This window comes from Chlamydomonas reinhardtii, chromosome 1, assembly GCF_000002595.2.
Source record: "Chlamydomonas reinhardtii strain CC-503 cw92 mt+ chromosome 1, whole genome shotgun sequence".
NCBI classification, from domain to species: domain Eukaryota; kingdom Viridiplantae; phylum Chlorophyta; class Chlorophyceae; order Chlamydomonadales; family Chlamydomonadaceae; genus Chlamydomonas; species Chlamydomonas reinhardtii.
The window spans coordinates 7,668,846-7,686,055 of NC_057004.1; the positions used below are offsets into that span (position 1 = coordinate 7,668,846).

The window sequence follows — 17,210 nt, forward strand, 5'->3', positions numbered from 1 at the left end:
CTGAGCAGCTTCTCCGGCTCAATGCGGTTCAGCCGCAGCTCCTCCAGTGTGTAGTTGCGCTTGGGCACCGCCCGCGCCGACCCGTAGCCGCGCAGCAGGCCCAGCTCCGCGCCCCGCGCCGCCAGCGCCACCGCCGCCGCCTCCGCCTGCCGGCTGGCCGCCGCGCCCGGCTCGCCGCCGCCCTCCTCCCCGCTGGCGGCGGCCGCCAGCAACCTGTCCAGCTCCGTGACTAGGGACGGAAGGTCGGCTGGGTCGGGGACTGGAGGGGTGCTGGAGGTGGCGGGCGATGTGGGTCGGGTTGTTGTGGCGGCTGGTGGCGTGGGCAGTACGGCGTCCAGGAGGGAGGCGGTGGCGGCGGGGTCGTAGGTGGAGGTGGCCGGAGCGGGGCTGCTGGTGGTGCTGGTGCTGGTGCTGGCAGGACCGGGCGTCTGCGGGATTCAGGGAGATCGCAGGAATTGTCGTTGTGAATCAGGAGGCGCGGGTTGCACTTGGTAGGTGGCAGGAGGTGACGGCAGTGGGGAGTGGGCGCGCGCCAGAAAGGGGAGACCGCACCTCCGGCGTGGAGGCCACAGTCGTGCGCTGCCTGGGCCGAGTGGCTGGCAGCACCTGTGACCAGCTCCACTGCACGCCCCTCCACGCGCTCTTGTGGGCGCGAAGCTCTCCGTGGCCGCATTTAAGAGTCTTCATGCTAACTAGCTAGAAGCGGCACAGCGCCGGTCACGCAGCGATGCGCGCTGCGAATCAAGCAAACAACTGAACTGAGAAGGGCTTCGCTGGAACGAGTCAAGGCACAAGTAGGCTAAGCACGTTCACTTCTGCTCACTTGTGCAGTATCTGCCAGTTTGTCGGTATGTTTGCAGCGACAGCGCGGTCCAGGAGTGGAGACTGAAGCTCTGCAATCACTCAATCAGCTGTCCAACATGTCCTTTCCATTGCAAGTTTAGTTGCCCTTTATCGCATAACTCTTGCCTACGTATTCTTACATCTTTGGACAATAGTTTGACAGCCTTGCCGCTGAAATTGGCCAGTTTGGGTTCTCGTTCTTGCTCTGACCGCCGGCTTACGTCGTGTGCTATTGCATATATCAAACAATACAAGTCACAAGCTTTGTAAACAAGGGCGCTCCTCAACGCGGACGGCGGGCGTAGGCGCAGCAGCACAGCAGCATCTGGAAACTCAGCGTGGGCGGGGCGTCGCTGCGGGGTGCACATTCCAGCAGAACCACCGCTTAGCTCACTAGCACAACAAAGGTAACTAGCGGGATATTGCGGGGTTGCGGGCGCCCAACTCTCCCGCCACTGGCCCCCACAGCACCCCACCCGCTGACGCCCCCCGCCCTCCTCCGCTCCTCCCCTCTTTCTCCCTGTCCAACCCCTCCCGCCCCACGTCCCCTGCAGATGTCGTACCTGCTGCCCCACTTGCGCAGCGGCTATGCGGTGGATCAGGCCATCCTGGCGGAGGAGGACCGTGTGGTCATCATCCGCTTCGGGCACGACTGGGAGCCCAACTGCATGCAGGTGCGCGCGGACCGCGGTGCGGGGGGTGGAGGTCAGGAGGAAGAGGGAGCGTGACGGCCAGGGAATGGTCTTGTACGTGTGGGGTGGGTGGATGGGTGGGTGGGTGGGTGGGGCGCCGTGCCTATGCAGTGTCTATGTATCTCTGGATAATGTGCCTGCAAATGTTGGCGCAGACGTCCGGCTCAATCAGGATCAGGCATGTTTCCACGCCCCCCTTCGTCTCCTTCCCCCCTGCCCACCACCACCATCACCAGATGGACGAGGTGCTGGCTGGCGTGGCGGACCAGATCAAGAACTTCGCGTGCACCTATCTGGTGGACATCTCCGAGGTGCCCGACTTCAACACCATGTACGAGCTGTACGACCCGTGCACCATCATGTTCTTCTTCAGGTGCGAGCAGGAGAGAGTGATGGCGCGGGGGGAGGGGGAGGGGGAAGATGGTGGGGACTACGAAAGCCTCAAAACCACCCCTAAGCGCAGTGCGCTGCGCTGTGGGGAGAAGGAAGGGGGTGGGCGGCGGAGTGGGGCGTGGGGCAGTCACGCCTGTTGGTTGAACTTAGCGTAAGCGACGTAAGGGAACAGCGCTGACCCGGTGGGGCCGATTACTCCCCGTCGTTAGGCTTAGGTATATGAGTGCTTATCGTACAGACTAGCACCCGTCAACACTGATCCTGAAGCTAGCAGGGCGGAGAGGGGAAGGACCGGAGGGAGGGGGACTGGGGGGAGGGCCAGTGGTGTATGGCTGCTAATTGCGCGGTATGTTGGGGACGAAGTGGAGCGGGGATGTAGAGGTGTGGCGGGGAAGAGCAGGGGCGGGGAAGGGCGGGAACGGGGAAACGCAGGGGCTGGGAAGAGCAGGTGAAGCCACGAGACCGAATGGCCTAGGGCCTGCAGCGGCTCAACCCTGTGTCGTTTGGGCACAAGCCGGCCACACGGTGTGGCTGCCGTGTTCGGAGGATGCTGGGCGTAAGGAGCTAGCGGCATGGACTCCAACCATGTGCAGCTGCGGTTGGACCGGTACTCGGATCCTGCGTGCCTGCCCCGGGCTGTCTCTGCCCGTTGCCCAGCGGCACATTGCTGTGTGTGTGTGTGTGTGGGGGGGGGGGGGGGATGGGTGGGTGCCACCTGTTGCATCACTGACACACCGCTTCCCACCTCACCTTGCGCGCGACAGGAATAAGCACATTATGATTGATCTGGGCACGGGTAACAACAACAAGATCAACTGGCCCATGACAGACAAGCAAGAGTTCATCGACATTGTGGAGGTGGTGTACCGCGGCGCGCGTAAGGGGCGAGGTCTGGTCGTGTCGCCAAAGGACTACTCGACCAAGTACCGCTACTGAGGCAGAGACGGCCCGTGGCGGGCGGCGGGGCGCCTCGCACGGTGCGAGGGTTTGGGTTGCGGCAGCGGGTGGCGGGCGGTCAGGTGCCTGGCGCGGTATGCGGTCGATTTGCGGTGCGGTATAGACAGGGCTATGGGTTGTGGATTTGCTTTGGCGCAGGACGGAGCAGTTTTGGTGTGATGTGAGTCATACTATGTGTGAGCCCGGGCACAGGCTACCAGCAGAGAAAGGGGCAGGATGGGGGAGTGGCAGACGTGGAAAGGCGGGGCGGTTAGTCTGAGTGGTGCGATGACTGGGCACTCCAACTTTGTCCAAAGTGCAGGCCGGCTTGTAACCCGGTAAGGTATTGCAATTTCCGTTCGATTGGGAGCTGCATGAACGGCAACGCGTTGCGGCGTTGGGGGCGACGACATGCACATGCCGCAAGGCAAGGTTTCGAAGCCCGGAACAGGAGCCCAGTGTCACATAACAAGTAATATCTACGCGTGCTCAATGCTACTTCGTGTGCGTGGTGTCTGTGGCGCTGAGCGTCTGTAACTTACTCCAAGCAGCGCGCAGGGTGGACAAACCTCAGCATTATTATGCGCGAGGTTATGTTTTAAACTCAGAACCACAGTGGGATGGCGCAATGATGCGCGGGAGTACCTGTTTCTGCATGCACCATGCAGGAGCCCGCTCTGCTCCGCCCGCGTGAGGGACTAGCACAGACATAATACAAATTCAGTAGTCAAACCCCGCGTAGGTAGACTCACCTGGACAGTACTCACGACCTAGAAGCGAGACTTGACGTCGACGATCGCTACGCTCTGTGTTCGTCGCGGGGGTTTGTCTTAGCCCTTGCCAGTTGACGCCCCCAGACCTGGTGTGCTTACAGTGAAGCACAGCAGCGGTGGGGAGTGCTGGCTAGGTGGAGCTAGGCGTAGAGGGCCAGCGGACAGAGAATGAGGAACTGAGACTCCCGACGCGAGACCAAAGGCAGAAAAGCGCGTGATCTAGTATTATCAGCCATGGCGTCCTCTTCAACCTCGGAGTGGCAGTTCCTGCAATGCTTCGGCGAGCGGACGCCTGGCGAGGACATCCAGGAGGGTAAGGCCTCTCAGTTGCGGCAAGGCCCGCAAGCAGCACCACGCTGCGCTACCGGGACTTCTTATGGCTGCATTAGAGTAGGCGGGCATGCGGATTAACGGCACATGCGCTCTCCTTTGCAGCCGACATCATCTCGGCCGTGGAGTTCGACTATGATGGCCTGCACCTGGCTACCGGCGACCGGGGAGGCCGTGTGGTGCTATTTGAGCGAGTCAACCCGCATGTGGTGGGTCGGGACGGGGTTTGGGTGCTGCAGGCGGCCGCACATGCGTGTTGCTCCGTTGCTGAGTCTCGCCACTGCGCCTCACAGCGCGGGCCGGGCATGGACCAGCGGGCTCCTCCGCCTCTGCCACGTGGAGCATCGTTTGAGTATCGGTACATGACGGAGTTCCAGTCGCACGAGCCGGAGTTCGACTACCTTAAATCGCTGGAAATTGAGGAGAAAATCAACAAGGTCCGGTGGTGCCGGAGCTCAAACAACACGCGGATGCTGTTGTCCACCAACGACAAGACCGTGAAGCTATGGAAGGTGAGGTTTGGGTTCGGTCTGGGCTGGCCCGCATGCGCATTGCTCACGTTCGCTGGGGTTTGCGTGCAGGTCTACGAGAAGAAGGTGTCATGCCTGTCGAACTTCAACTTGGAAGGCCGGAACAACGGTGGCACGGCCAACTCGCCCCGGCCCAACGCGCTGGCGAACAGCCCGGTCTCGCTGCGCCTGACGCAGCCGCTGCGCCTGCCCCGGGTGCGTTCTGGCGCGCGCCACTCCAGTCTCGAGCCGGCCTGACCGCGGTTTTACATTTGCAGGTGACCAGCACGGAGGTGCTCCTAGCGGCTCGCTGCAAGCGCGTGTTCGCGAACGCGCACACATACCACATCAACTCGATCTCCGTGAACAGCGACCAGCAGACGTTCCTGTCGGCAGACGACTTGAGAATCAACCTGTGGAACCTGGAGATTACTGAGCAGAGCTTCAACATCGTGGACATCAAGCCGGCGAACATGGAGGACCTGACGGAGGTGCGCATGTCGCCCGCCAGCTTGCGTTTTGTGCTCTATGATCCGCGGGGAAGGGGGGCTTTGCAATTAGCGTTATGGTTTCTAGCAGCTCCAATGTCGCGGGGAGGGGTGGCAAGCGGGAGTGCCGTCAGGCTGCCGGGACGGCACGCCGCGGCGCCCGCCACTTGCAGAAGACGAGCCCCGCCTCAGCCGCAACCCCTATTTCAGCAGCGGGGGTATTCAGACCACTACTGGGTATTGTACTCGGACGGACGGAGGAAACGAGCTCTATGTGCATGTCCTGCGCAGGTCATCACCTCGGCGGAGTTCCACCCGCAGCACTGCAACGTTTTCGCCTACAGCAGCAGCAAGGGATGCATTCGGCTGGCGGACATGCGCAACGCGGCGCTGTGCGACCGGCACTCGAAAGCGTTTGAGGAGCAGGAGTCCCAGGTGCGCCGCCGCAGGGGGACGCAGCCTGGCAGGGCAAGGCAGCGCGGGCGCTGTTGGGCGCTGGTCCACCGGGATGCCGGCGTGGGTATGCTGGGCCCTTGTGGGAACCCAGTGCGCATGCCTGGGGAGCATGGCTGGACATGCCACCTGTCAGTGGCTGGCCCATGTCGGGACACAATCGTTTTCACGCACGCAACCCTACACTTCGAATGCACAGGCGAACAAGTCGTTCTTCTCGGAGATCATCGCCAGCATCAGCGACATCACATTCAGCCGGGATGGGCGATACATCCTGAGCAGGGACTACATGACGTTGAAGCTGTGGGACCTGGCGAAGGAGAACGCGCCCGTTGCCACCTACAACGTGCACGAGCACCTGCGCGCGCGGGTAAGGGCGGCGGCTGGGGTGGTATGCACACTGGGTGCCATGCGCAAGTGCGCCGGAGAATTGAACCAGCACAAGGAGGGTTCGGAGCGTCGTCGGGGAGCGAGGGTTTCGGCTGCAGCCGGGCAGCAGAGCATCTTGAACAAGCCTTACTAGCTGTGGCGTGTGATCAATACGTGGACTTTGGTTGGTGATGGCGTTGACCTGTCACCGCCGGTTTTGCTCTCGCGCAGTTGTGCGACCTGTATGAGAACGACTCGATCTTCGATAAGTTCGACTGCTGCATGAGCGGCCGCGGCGACGCGATCGCGACTGGCTCGTACAACAACCTGTTCCGTGTGTTCGGCGCCTGGAACGGCGCGGACCTGACGCTTGAAGCGTCGCGCGACCCGATGCGGAAGCGCCTGCAGCAGCCGGCCAAGGTGGGTGGTCATTCATGCAACGGGCTGCGTTCCGTGAAGAGCATGTGCCGAAAGCGAGCGCTTTACGCCTGAGTTTGGGATAGGCGTGTCCTTGTTGTTGCTATGGAAGGCGACTGACTACGTTGAAGTATGGGAAGGCGACATACAAAGGGTTGTGCGGCCTGGTGTGTCGTGTCGCCCTCCTCTCCCTACCACCATGGCTAACTGGCATGCCCTGTTTCCCTCTGCCGCACCTCGGTACCTGCAGACAAACCGGTTCGCCATCCGCAACAAGAACGGGCCCAGCAAGGGGGGGCGGGCAAACGAGCAGTCGGAGTCGGGCACGGACTACGCCTCCAAGCTGCTGCACCTGGCGTGGCACCCGGAGGCCAACGTGGTGGCGGCGGCCGCGTCCAACTCGCTCTACATGTACTGCGCGTAAGGCGTGGCGCTGCAGCTGGAGCAAGCCATAGCAGTAGGGTCAGCAGAGTAAGCAGAAGCAGAGGCATGGGGTGTAGGATGTGTGCGTGGGCGTTCTATGGCGCGCGGCGTGGGGGTTTTGTATCGCCACGTGCTCTCGGGACTTTTAAATGTGTGTTGTGAGGTGGGTGGTAACTTGGTGACAATCATAGGAGTCGAAACTACTTTCGCGCGGCTCAAGCGGGCACCCTGCGGTTCACGGTATATAAGCTTGTGAGTCGTCGTTGTCGTGTACCTGGGCAAAGTGCGTTTTACAGGGTGCGGTGTGGAGTACCGGTGTGCAACGGAGACGTGGCAGGTGGGGTAAACTTTGTCGGAGATGGAGTACGCGAAGGCAAGGAAAACGGCCGCTTTGCACAGCACCTGCGATTAGGTGCGTTTTGGTCGTGGCGGTCATGTGCACAACAGTTGTGCAAGGTAGTGCTAGCACGCGCGCTTCGTGACCTACTAAGACAGGCTCTTAGCAGGCCACGCAAGATTCGAGGAACTGGACGCTGGCGGCTGTACCTGCTTAGGGCAGTGAGAGCGGGCGGGAGCGAAGGGCGAATCGACAGGCGGACGGACTAGCAGGATTCATGGCGACGACGTCCTTGAATGAAAGGGCTGATGGCGCAGCGATGGTAGAAGGATTGCAAGAGGCATGGGCTGTAACATGCCGTTCAGAGCGCGCGGTAGTATGCCAGCCGCAGGCGCGTTGTACCCATATGATGAGCAGGAGGAAGAGGCCATGGCCCATGGGTGACCGTAGAGCTTCTGCGCCTGAGGCTAGCCCTAGAGCAGAGAACCCTTCCAGGCTCCAACCTGCGCCAGTGCTGAGATGAGGGGCATCAGCCGATGCCAGCGAAGGCCCGGGACTACGCTTTCCTGCCCCTTGCCATGTTCCATCACGAGCGAAGGCCCGGGATGAGAGTGTGTCGGCACAGTGTGCCGGTGCGGGATCACCGATGGCAGCGGACTGAGATAGTCAGCACAACTAAGCACATTATAATCGCACAAAATATTTCTAAAGCCTATGTAAAGTTACAAGATTGTTTCGGCATAGTCGAGTGAGGCGAAATAGAATGGCGGGAGATGTGGAAGTTCGGGGCTTTGCCCTTATGCTCGCAGTGCGAGTCGCATATTGTGAGCTAATACTCAGCAGCAACTGATGTATCAGCTGGTGTCAGTAGTAGCCTCCAAACATTGCGCCCGGTTGCGCGTTTCTCCCGCGCACCCCTCCGCAGTGGCCTTCCTGCTCTGGCTGTTCATTCCGGAGGCCTACCTGCAAGAGCTCGGGATTACCTATTACCCCTCCAAGTGAGCAGCCCCGACACTACTGCGTGCCTGGCGCCTGCAACTACCTGCTGACATCACCCATATGAAAGCGACATGACAAGAAGGGACCCACATGCCACCTGCCCAAGCCAGTGTGTTGTCCTGTACCCTTCCCTTCCCCGCCTCGCCCTGAAATCCCCTGGCCTGCCTGCCCCGCCCCGACCTGCCCTGGCCTGACCTGCACAGGTACTGGGCGGTGGCGGGACCCGCCTGGCTGACACTGGCCATCGTGTGGGGCTACTGGGTGTATGAGGGGTGGGTGGGGCCTCCCACACACGCATGCGCATATGCAGCGCTGGCAGGTGGTCCACACTCCACACCGTCCCGCACACTGCATGGCCGGTCCCCTTGCATCGCACCGCTCGCGCCAGACCACATGCGCACGGGTTGTATGATGAGATGACACGTGCCCACTGCCAGTGGGCTCAAAGCTGGCGCCCGCACCCCGGTCACGGTGCACCCTGGCACGTGCCGTGCTTGACTGCTGCCACCGTCGGGTTTTCCTTTTCATTAATCTTGGGCTTTGGGATACCACCAACCCCACCACCACCAACCCCACCACCACCGTCACTGCCACACAGGCTCAACATGACGCGTGTGCCGCCGCTGTCTGACAGCCGCAACCTGGCAGGTGGGGGCAAGCGGGAGGGGCAGGCGGAGCGGGGCGCCGTACCAGGGTGAGGGTGCTGCAGCAAGAGGAGCCGGCCGTGGGGAATGGATGCAGTCCGTGGCCGTAGGTGCTTAGAGTGCTTGAAGACGGTACTTCCCTCATCCTGCCCTCACCTCGCCTGCGCGCTCCTCGTTTGCAGACGCCCGATGCAAGTCTGCTGAGCGCGTGGGCCTCCGTGGCTACACGCAGCCCACAACCCACGCCGTGCCGCCGCTGTGCCACATCCCGCCCGACATAGTCAGCCGCCATCTGTTTGGCGGCGGGGCCGTTGCCTCAACCCCAGCCACAGCGACAGCCGCAGCCGCAGCCGCCGCAGAAGCATCCGTACCCGCCACGGGCGGCACCAGCGCTAGCCGCTAACGCCCGTGAGGCTGTAGCTGGAGTGTGCGGCGGTACATCTGGCTGGCAGCAGCACGCCAGAGAGCCACGCCAATGGGCGACGGCAGGAGCTCGGCCCTGCGTCGGGATGCCGCTGCTGCCTGGGATGCCGGTGCCGGTGGCATGACGCGGTGCCGTTGCTGGGGTGCCGGTGCCAGTGCTGGTGTTGGCAGTGGACGGTGTGTCGGCAGGTGCCCGACAGATGGAGCTGCAGCGGAGAGGGGAAGGCCGCGGCAGGCCGACAAGTGCGCGCGCTGATGGCAGCACTGCGGCGGCGCACATGGCACCGGCTGAGGCGTGCAGGTAGGTAACCGGTTTGCAGGCAGGCAAGCATAGCGATGGGTGGTTGCAGTGGGCACTGGCCGTTGGGCACGCGAGACAGACAGGAGCACGCGTGAGGCACACGCCTGGCCCCGCCTGTCGGCGTGCCTATTCCCCAAGCGGCCTGAAGCCGTCGCCGCCACCGCCGACGGCAACACACATGCCGCCCGTACGCCACCCCATGACCCTGCACCCCATAATGACCCTGCAGGCATCCGCATGAAGCGCTTAGCTGTCTGCGCTGCTTGCTGAGGTGGACCACGACGGCAATGGCGAGGTACAGTATCCCGAGTTCTTGGAGATTATGACCGTCATGCTGCAGCGCCTGGCCGAGGAGGAGGGCAGCGAGAAGAACGAGGGACAGGTGGGGCGGGCGGCGGACGGGAGGAAGCGGGGCGGCGGATGGGAGGAAGGGGAATAATGAAGAGGATAAGTTTTACGTCGTAATGAAATAGCAAGCCGCAAGAAGCAGGGCTTTCTTTCACGTGCGTTCCGTCTGGGCCCTTTCAGAAGCCCGGGCGTATCCTTAAAACACCCCACCAAACCCCGCCCTGCCTACGCCTTCGCACCCACAGGCGCCTTTCGGCGGTAGTGATGTGCGCGCATGGAGGGGCCAAGGGGCTGGAAGCTGCAAGTCGTGGGCCTCGGCTGCTGTGGGTAGCCCTGCCTGCTGTTGGCGGGGCCGGTGCCTTGGCATGGCTGGGGAGTGGTTCGCTAGCGCAGGGCTGCAGACTCGAAGCCTCAAAGCGCATGTGTGGGTAAATGCTGCACTCCGCTAACGAGTCGCCAAGTGGTTCCGCAAGCGTGAAAGAGTTGATGTTGTGGTTTTTGCAGTACATTGTTTCCGTAAAAGCCCTCTGGCCGATAGTCCGGAGAAGGGACAAAAACCGTGGGAAAGCGTTGAGTTGGACTGGCGTGCTGGAGGTACCAGTAGTAGCTTTCCCTGCTACTCCTGCTGGCATTCGTGCCAAGCATGCGGGAGCGTGCGCTGCATGGGCCGAGCGGCGGGCACCGGGTCAGTAGCCTCTGTGCGTGGGCTCAGGGGCCCGGCATGAAGCCACGACAATACGACATGGTGTTCTATACACTTACCGCATTGGGGGCGGGTGGCAGCCTGGTCAGTAACGGCGGCCAGGGATGGGCCGTGCTGCGGTAGCGCCTGCAGCAGCTGGTCGCGAGGCAGAGCCGCATCGCACCTGCAGGAAGGCGTATCTCCTGGGGGTGAAGGGACGCGGGATGCTGGGCTCCAGGGCTGTAGTGCAGGCACGGGTCCCTGAGCCCGGCACCGCAGTGCAGGGAAGCGCCGGAGGCAACGAAGGACGCAGTCCCTACCATACCGTACGGTACTATCATAACTAGACTGATTGTACAGACCTCGGGCGGGATCGCAGCGTTTGCTGGCGGAGCTGCTTGTCGACAAATAAGGAGACAGCCGTGCTGAAGGCCTGAAGCTGCCTACGACAGCGCGGCAGCTGCCGGTCGCTAGCGGCGCTTGTGTGCACGGCGGCACGCACCGAACCAATCTTGAAACACAGCCCTTGCATTAGACGCTAGCGGCCCGGGAGACGGCCCTGACGGATGCTACAGCTCCCGAGCAGCTGTGCGTGCTGTGCTAGGAAGGCGCCTGCGGCTTGTGGCTCCCTCAACTTCAGTGACACACTGACGCCACGCCATTCCGTGCTGCCGCCGCTGATGGCTTTCGGGATCCATTGACCACGGAGGGAGCATTGGGACTTCTTGGCATTGGATTACAGGTCTTGGACATGGTGAACAATGCAGTGCACTGCGCGCGTGGAGCTACGACACTCGTTGTCACACAAGACAATGCCGGATGCCGCCCCGGGATGCAGCTTACGGCTTTCGGGGATTTAGGAAAGGCCGGCCAGCCAGCCGCTAACGCACGTCGGTACACACAACCTATACAGCTATACTCCCGCACGTCAACCCGCATGTACACACACGCTTCGCAAAAAAACTCTACCATGTACACACGTACACGTTCCCATGTGCTTTCCGTGTGCGATCACGCGATCACGCACACACACATGGGCGTGCCCGCACGTGCGCACCTGTGCGTCATGCGGCGGCCGCGGGGCACACGATCACCCCTCTTGCTATCCCACTACTGAAGCCCGACACAATCAGTAGTCCTCGCATCAGCATGACAGCACCTGCCGATATCGCAACACCTAACTGCTTCAACCTACACACCGAGCATGCATGCTTGCCCCTGAGTACACTACTCATCCGCCCGCCTTGCGCCCAGTCACAGACTTGCAGCACCCAGGAAACGCCACTTCCGTCCCGCACGCCACTTTTGCACCGCCGGTTACTGAAGACCGCTTGCACCATACTCGCACAGCCGCTGCGCAAAGAGCAACCTGGCGGGCAGCGCAGCAACCGGAGAGTTGTATGAACCACACACGGTCACACGCACTCCCAACATCACGCAGCCTCATGCACCGCACGTGCTGTCTATGTCATCATCAGGATGCCCGGACAACTGCTCCGGGGCGCACGGGAGCTCCTGCCATGGTAGATGAATGAATGGATTCAGTTCAAACGGTATGCACCAGTTCTGTTTCGTTCAGTCTCAGCCGTATAGCTCAAACTATGTGTTCCTAACCCACCTACCCCTCCAGCCTTGCTCCCTGTCCCCACACTCCCATAGCTACGTCCTATGGTACTCCGCCCCTGCCGCCCCCCGCCACACGAGCTGCTGTGCTCACAGCCCGGCTGGCTAGGCCCAAGCCCCTGCCGCACACACACACACGCGGGGGAGGGGAGGGGGCTCTTGTGTCTCAGCCGCCGGGGCATGCGCAGGCGCGGCAGGGGTGCGGCAGGGCTGCCAACCCGCCTTTCCTTCCAGCCCACTGCCCTGTGCCCTCCGCTCCCCTCGGCGCTCAGCTGCGCGCCACGCGGTCGTGCGGCCCCGACGTGGCGGTGCCCAGCCGCACGCCCATGGGCAGTTTGGCGCCGCCGCCGTACGGCACGCCGCCGCCCTCGTAACGCAGCTGCGGCAGCTGCTCGCCGGCGTCCGCACGCGGCCCGCCCCGCCCCGGGCTGTTGAGCGAGGAGGAGGGCATCAGCGCCGCGCCCCACTGCGCCGCCCCCGACAAGCTCATGGGCGGCGTCAACATCCGGCCCCCTCCGCCGCCGCCTGACCCTTGCCCCGCGCCGCCGAAACTGCCCACCCCCGCCCCCGACGCGCCTGCCGTCCGCCGCCCGAACGCGGTGCCTCCGCCTCCGCCTCCGCCTCCCCCGCCCATCCCTGCCCCTGCGCTGGTCCGCTCCATGGCCCCGCCTCCGCCCGGCCCCATGCCCATCCCGTTGAGCGAGGTGGTGCCGCTCATGCTGCGAGCCGGCCCCGTGGCGCCGGCCGGCAGGCGGATGGTGCTGCTGTGCACGAAGCGCAGGTCCAGCAGCTGCGGCTGCTCCATCAGCTGCCGGTGCGTGGGCGAGTTGGCGAAGTGGCCGTAGGGGCGCGTGCTGCCCAGCAGGTTGAGCGGCGGCGGCGGCGCGCGGCTGCTGGCCGCCGGCACCTTGGACGCCAGCGAGTTCACGATGCGCCGCTCATCCGGCCCCAGCGTGTCCAGCAGCGGCCCCTTCAGCGGGTCCACCTGGCCCAACCGGCGGAGCGGCCGGCCGCTAGGCGTGCGGCCCGGCAGGGCTACGCCGGCCACGCCGGCGGCGGCTCCGCCGCCGGAGGCGCCGCCTTCGGCTGCCGCCGCCGCCTTGGCTCTGAGCGCCTCCACCTCCGCGGCCTTGGTGGCCTGCAGCGCCTCCAGGTTGGCCTTGTCGCTGATCTGCTGGATCTGCGCCTGCACCTCCTTGTCGCCGTTGATGATGCCCTCCATCAGCCGCTTGCGCCGGTAGGCGGTGGCCATGAGCGCGAAGGGCACCTGCGGGGGGGGGGGGCGGATCGGGTTGAGGCTGGGTTGGGTTTGAAGACTACAGGGCTCCAACCGGCCGAAACGGAACGCACAGCCAATGAGGCTCTGTTGCTAGCAGCTAGCCATTTGTTTGTGGCATCATCCCTGGCTTCTGGAAGAGCCCAGACGGAACGCATGGGAACAAAGTCCTGCTTTTACATCTTGCCATTTCATAACGACTTAAGCCACCGTCCCCGCCTTCCTCCCATCCGCCGCCCCGCTTCCTCCCATCGCCGCCCGCCCCACCTGTCCCTCGTTCTTCTCGCTGCCCTCCTCCTCGGCCAGGCGCTGAAGCGTGACGGTCATAATCTCCAAGAACTCGGGGTACTCAACCTCGCCGCTGCCGTCATGGTCCACCTCAGCAAGCAGCGCAGACAGCTCAGCGCGCTTCATGCGGATGCCTGCAGTCATAAAATAAAATACATGCAACATTTCTATTGGCAAGCTTACGGGGTTGACAATTATGGTGGAAATGGAGGCTTGGGGCTCGCAAATGCCAACGCTTTGCCATCGTTGCTGTCCCGTAACGGCAGTCAGCACCAACTGACGGCGGCGGGGTGCTTCCTGCCGGCATTCAGCTGCCTTGCCCCGCGGGCCAGGTAAACCCCAAGATTGTTCAACGTGCGGTTCTCTAGCACAGCGGCGTCTCCGAGCAGTTGCGTGCGTCCTCCGCCGCGTGTGTCCACGTCTGTGGATGCTCACTCTCGCCGTCGCCCCCCGCCTGGCGATGCCCCCAGTAAGGCCCCGCGCCGCGTTTACTTGTGCAATTGCCCCTATCCCAACCTCCAGCCGACCCACCTAAAAGCTTGAATGCCGCGCCAAGCTCCTCAGCGTCGATGGCCCCAGACCCGTCCTGATCCATCAGCTCGAAGCATTCCTTCAGCTGCTGCTTCTGTTCGTCCGAAAGTTTTGGTTTGATGCCCTGTACATCGGAGGAGAGCGCAAACCAATGGCACGTCAACCGAGTGCCAGCGTGACCTACTAGTAGGGCTGCCGCGGCGCGTCCCGAAACCTGTCAGGGCCCTGCCAGCAACCGACCTTTCCATGCTTTCTGAGCCATAAGGATACGGCTGTGTATAGGTCTGCGTTCACTTGTGATAAGTCCTTCTTCAGCGTCGCTGGAAGCTCGGGTTCTGCCATTCTATATGATTCTACAGGATGCTACATCATTGGAAGCATAATAAAAAGCCCTGGCACAGAGAAGCGAGCAAGGTGTGGGCCCAAGACCGCTTAGAAGGACGTTCGCAACCTGCCACAGAAGTCAAACAACAGAATCGTGTATCGGGGAATTCACATAAAATTGGATGCGTCGTTTGGTGCGGTTGACGTATGCCTGCCTCTCACGAGGAGTTGAAACATGGGCTCCTCCATCGCGGCAAGTTTACACGCCTGGCAGCACCTCCACACCACTGGCACCGCGTACCGCGAACCAGCATTACATTACTCCACTAAAGCATACTGTTTAGCTCTGGGCCCAGTGCTCTCGTGTCAGAACTGTCACGCCGAGACTACACCTCTTGAACCAGCTGCCTGCATTGCTCAATTGCCCCAGTGACAAGTTGACATAGGAACCTATTTTAGTCGAAGCCGGCAAATTGGTGGCTTCAGGCTCGCAGGGGACAGCGCTGCAGAATGGACACGCTGTTTTGACCGGACTGCCGTGAGGTGCCTGTGGGCCTCTTCCGGTGTAGCTATGAAGCAGGCATGCCTGCTGGGCGAGCTGCCGGCTCCTTGCCGGCGAGCTGCGCTGCTACGGTCGCAACCGCATTTTCAGGCTGGCTCTCGCGCTGGGCGCCTCGTGCGTGTTGTCCCTACAACAGCAGCACCAGGCAGCGCCACTAGCAGCACTACCACCGCAACAGGGACTGCAGCGAGCGATTTGCCTTTGACAGGCCGAAGCGGGAACGCGCACAACCCAGCGCTGCCACATAAGCCCGGTTCCCCCGCACTTGCCACCGCCGCTGTCCCTCCCACCAGCGAGCCTTCAGCCGTGATACAGGTCAGCAGCCTCAGCGCTGCTCATTCGCATGCCTCCGGCTCCGGCTCTGGCTCCGGCTCCGGCTCCGGTGCGGCCGCGACACCGCCCACACCGCAAGCTGCTGCCACGCATGCCAACCCCTCACCTGCAGCGTCAGCAGGGGGGGTAGCAGGGGAGGCGAGCACCGCAGCGCCCACTGCGCCATCCCAAGCGGCAACGACAGGAGCTGCGGCGGCGCCTGGTCCGTCAACATCGGCGGCGCCATTGGCAGCAGCTGCTACGCCAGTCGCAGCCGCCGCCACGCAACTCGGGGGAGCGGGTGAGGCATCACCCTCGGCAGCAGCAGCGCCATCAGCGGCGCCGGCTGGGACGTCCGGCCGCGCCGCCGCCGCCGCTCCCGTCGCCGCACCCACGCATGCAGCGACCCCGTCTGCCGCTGCTGCGACAATTGCGGTGGCGGCGGCCGCGTCGCCTGGGCGGCCGTCGCCCCCAACCTCGCCTGCATCGCCGGGGCCAGCCACGGCCTCGGCGGCGCCGCCACCCGCGGCCGCTGCGGGACCCGTCGGGGCTGCGCCGGCGGCAGGCGGCAATGGGACAGCCGGCGCCGCTGGTACGACTGCGTCCTCAGCGCCCTCCGCATCGGCGGCGGGGCCCTCAGCAGCGGCCGCCGCACCTCCGCCCGCACCCGCACCTGCACCTGCCGCCGCAACGTCCTCGTCACCGCCCACATCAACGGCGGCAGGGGCGTCACCCGCGCAACCCGCGGCCGCAACGGCCGCAACGGCCGCAACGGGAAAGGCGGCGCCTTCTGCGTCCGCGCCTGCTGCCGCTGCTCCCGTTGCCGCCAGTGCGTCTGCTGCCGCTGCTGCCTCGGGGGCCACCGCACCGTCCACACCCACCAAGGCGCCATCAGCAGCCGCCGCGGCCACGGCCACACCGCCCTCACCCGGCGGCTCACCCGCAGCGGCGCCGGCCGCCGCGGCTGCGGCCGCACCAGCTCCGCCCGCCTCGCCCGGCTCTGCCGCTGCGTCGGCGCCGTCCTCGCCAGCCGGCAGCTCTGCGGCCGCGTCGCCCGCCGGCACTGCCAGCACCACTGGCACCACGGCCCCTGCCGCTGCCGCCCCGGCCGCTGCCTCACCACCGGCGGCGTCGGCACCACCGGCCACCACCTCGGCGCAGCCCGCCGCGGCCGCCTCGCCCTCAGCAGCGCCCGCCCCTCCCGCGCCGTCGCCGCCTCCTGGCTCCCCAGCTGCAGGCGGGGCCGCCGCCGCAGCATCACCAGCAGCACCAGCATCACCAGCACCAGCACCCGCCTCCTCTCCCTCTCCTCCCTCCTCCCCCTCCCCGCCCGCTCCCGCCGCCTCCACCGCGGCGGCCTCCACGCAGACGCCACCCTCTGCCCCCAGCCCCTCCTCCTCCTCCGCCTCCTCCAGCCCCGGCATCTCCGCCGCCGCCTCGGGCTTCTCGCTGCGCCCCATCCACGTGGTGGTGTTCGTGGCCATATTCGCGGGCGGGGCGCTGTTCGCGGCGCTGGCGCTGCAGTTCACCGCAGACCTGGACTACCAGGTGGGGGGCGCGGGTCCGCGCGCGTGTGTGTGGGGGGGGGTAAAGGGTGGGTGGGGGGAGTGGTATTGGGCGTGGGTGGCTGGGTGGGGGTTTGGTGATTGTGAGGGTGGGTGGGTGGGTGGGTGTGCTAGGTGTGTGCGGGGGGGGAGGAGACTAGCGTTACCATTCTCAGTGAGCAACAAGAGAGGCTGGGTGAGGGGGCTCTTGGAGCCTCAGCACATCTTCTCCCTCCACTCCTCCACCCCTGCCCTCCACTCCTCCACCCCTCCCTCCTGCCTCACCTCCCCCTGCCCCCCTGTCCCCCCCCCCTCCTCCCCCCCCACCCACACACACCAGGTGGCGCTGGCCACCGTGACCCGGCGCGTGACGCGGTCCGTGGCGTTCCG

The 17,210-nt window shown here is 64.0% G+C and overlaps 6 protein-coding genes across 6 annotated transcripts in view; 4 read left to right on the top strand and 2 right to left on the bottom strand.

Moving 5' to 3' along the window:
* CHLRE_01g055412v5 (uncharacterized protein) overlaps positions 1–876 on the bottom strand; it is a 2,508-nt gene extending 1,632 nt beyond the window's left edge. Inside the window, exons 1-2 of the mRNA XM_043059040.1 lie at positions 553–876; positions 69–428 (exon numbers count right to left, since the gene is read on the bottom strand). Of these exons, the coding sequence (XP_042928954.1) occupies positions 69–428; positions 553–687 (495 nt within the window). The 5' untranslated portion in view covers positions 688–876. The remainder of the gene's footprint in view (positions 1–68; positions 429–552) is intronic.
* Positions 877–976: 100 nt separating this feature from the next.
* CHLRE_01g055416v5 (U5 snRNP protein, DIM1 family) lies at positions 977–3,413 on the top strand. The gene is made up of 4 exons (XM_001700128.2): positions 977–1,250; positions 1,398–1,517; positions 1,772–1,908; positions 2,693–3,413. Exons 2-4 carry the CDS (start codon positions 1,512–1,514, stop codon positions 2,862–2,864), a joined length of 315 nt encoding a protein of 104 aa, XP_001700180.2. The 5' UTR covers positions 977–1,250; positions 1,398–1,511; the 3' UTR covers positions 2,865–3,413.
* Positions 3,414–3,596: 183 nt separating this feature from the next.
* On the top strand, positions 3,597–7,528 carry CHLRE_01g055420v5 (uncharacterized protein). Its single transcript, XM_001700129.2, has 9 exons — positions 3,597–3,950; positions 4,073–4,176; positions 4,261–4,479; positions 4,549–4,692; positions 4,755–4,967; positions 5,256–5,399; positions 5,617–5,787; positions 6,018–6,206; positions 6,454–7,528. The coding sequence occupies exons 1-9, from the start codon at positions 3,872–3,874 to the stop codon at positions 6,625–6,627; spliced, it is 1,437 nt and encodes a 478-aa protein (XP_001700181.1). The 5' UTR covers positions 3,597–3,871; the 3' UTR covers positions 6,628–7,528.
* Positions 7,529–7,676: 148 nt separating this feature from the next.
* Positions 7,677–10,778, top strand: CHLRE_01g055424v5 (uncharacterized protein). The gene is made up of 7 exons (XM_043059041.1): positions 7,677–7,787; positions 7,889–7,961; positions 8,166–8,234; positions 8,561–8,610; positions 8,789–9,330; positions 9,560–9,712; positions 9,924–10,778. The coding sequence occupies exons 1-5, from the start codon at positions 7,727–7,729 to the stop codon at positions 9,007–9,009; spliced, it is 474 nt and encodes a 157-aa protein (XP_042928955.1). The 5' UTR covers positions 7,677–7,726; the 3' UTR covers positions 9,010–9,330; positions 9,560–9,712; positions 9,924–10,778.
* Positions 10,779–11,084: 306 nt separating this feature from the next.
* CHLRE_01g055428v5 (uncharacterized protein) lies at positions 11,085–14,596 on the bottom strand. The gene is made up of 4 exons (XM_001700180.2): positions 14,319–14,596; positions 14,079–14,202; positions 13,527–13,681; positions 11,085–13,250 (listed from the first exon to the last, which is right to left on the bottom strand). Exons 2-4 carry the CDS (start codon positions 14,140–14,142, stop codon positions 12,252–12,254), a joined length of 1,218 nt encoding a protein of 405 aa, XP_001700232.2. The 5' UTR covers positions 14,143–14,202; positions 14,319–14,596; the 3' UTR covers positions 11,085–12,251.
* Positions 14,597–14,726: 130 nt separating this feature from the next.
* CHLRE_01g055432v5 (uncharacterized protein) overlaps positions 14,727–17,210 on the top strand; it is a 9,682-nt gene continuing 7,198 nt past the window's right edge. Inside the window, exons 1-2 of the mRNA XM_043059042.1 lie at positions 14,727–16,824; positions 17,161–17,204. Of these exons, the coding sequence (XP_042928956.1) occupies positions 14,974–16,824; positions 17,161–17,204 (1,895 nt within the window). The 5' untranslated portion in view covers positions 14,727–14,973. The remainder of the gene's footprint in view (positions 16,825–17,160; positions 17,205–17,210) is intronic.

What these genes read in the sequence shown, in the direction of transcription:
- CHLRE_01g055416v5 (XM_001700128.2), top strand. An exon ending in ACCATCATGTTCTTCTTCAG is followed by an intron (nt 1,909 to 2,692) that starts GTGCGAGCAGGA and finishes TGCGCGCGACAG; the next exon opens with GAATAAGCACATTATGATTG.
- CHLRE_01g055420v5 (XM_001700129.2), top strand. Translation starts at nt 3,872, where the DNA reads ATGGCGTCCTCTTCAACCTCGGAGTGGCAGTTCCTGCAATGCTTCGGC. An exon ending in ACATGGAGGACCTGACGGAG is followed by an intron (nt 4,968 to 5,255) that starts GTGCGCATGTCG and finishes TGTCCTGCGCAG; the next exon opens with GTCATCACCTCGGCGGAGTT. An exon ending in TTGAGGAGCAGGAGTCCCAG is followed by an intron (nt 5,400 to 5,616) that starts GTGCGCCGCCGC and finishes TCGAATGCACAG; the next exon opens with GCGAACAAGTCGTTCTTCTC.
- CHLRE_01g055424v5 (XM_043059041.1), top strand. Translation starts at nt 7,727, where the DNA reads ATGGCGGGAGATGTGGAAGTTCGGGGCTTTGCCCTTATGCTCGCAGTG. An exon ending in CGCAGTGCGAGTCGCATATT is followed by an intron (nt 7,788 to 7,888) that starts GTGAGCTAATAC and finishes ACCCCTCCGCAG; the next exon opens with TGGCCTTCCTGCTCTGGCTG. An exon ending in ATTACCTATTACCCCTCCAA is followed by an intron (nt 7,962 to 8,165) that starts GTGAGCAGCCCC and finishes TGACCTGCACAG; the next exon opens with GTACTGGGCGGTGGCGGGAC.
- CHLRE_01g055428v5 (XM_001700180.2), bottom strand. Translation starts at nt 14,142, where the DNA reads ATGGATCAGGACGGGTCTGGGGCCATCGACGCTGAGGAGCTTGGCGCG. An exon ending in CGCGGCATTCAAGCTTTTAG is followed by an intron (nt 13,682 to 14,078) that starts GTGGGTCGGCTG and finishes TTATGACTGCAG; the next exon opens with GCATCCGCATGAAGCGCGCT. An exon ending in GCGAGAAGAACGAGGGACAG is followed by an intron (nt 13,251 to 13,526) that starts GTGGGGCGGGCG and finishes CCCCCCCCGCAG; the next exon opens with GTGCCCTTCGCGCTCATGGC.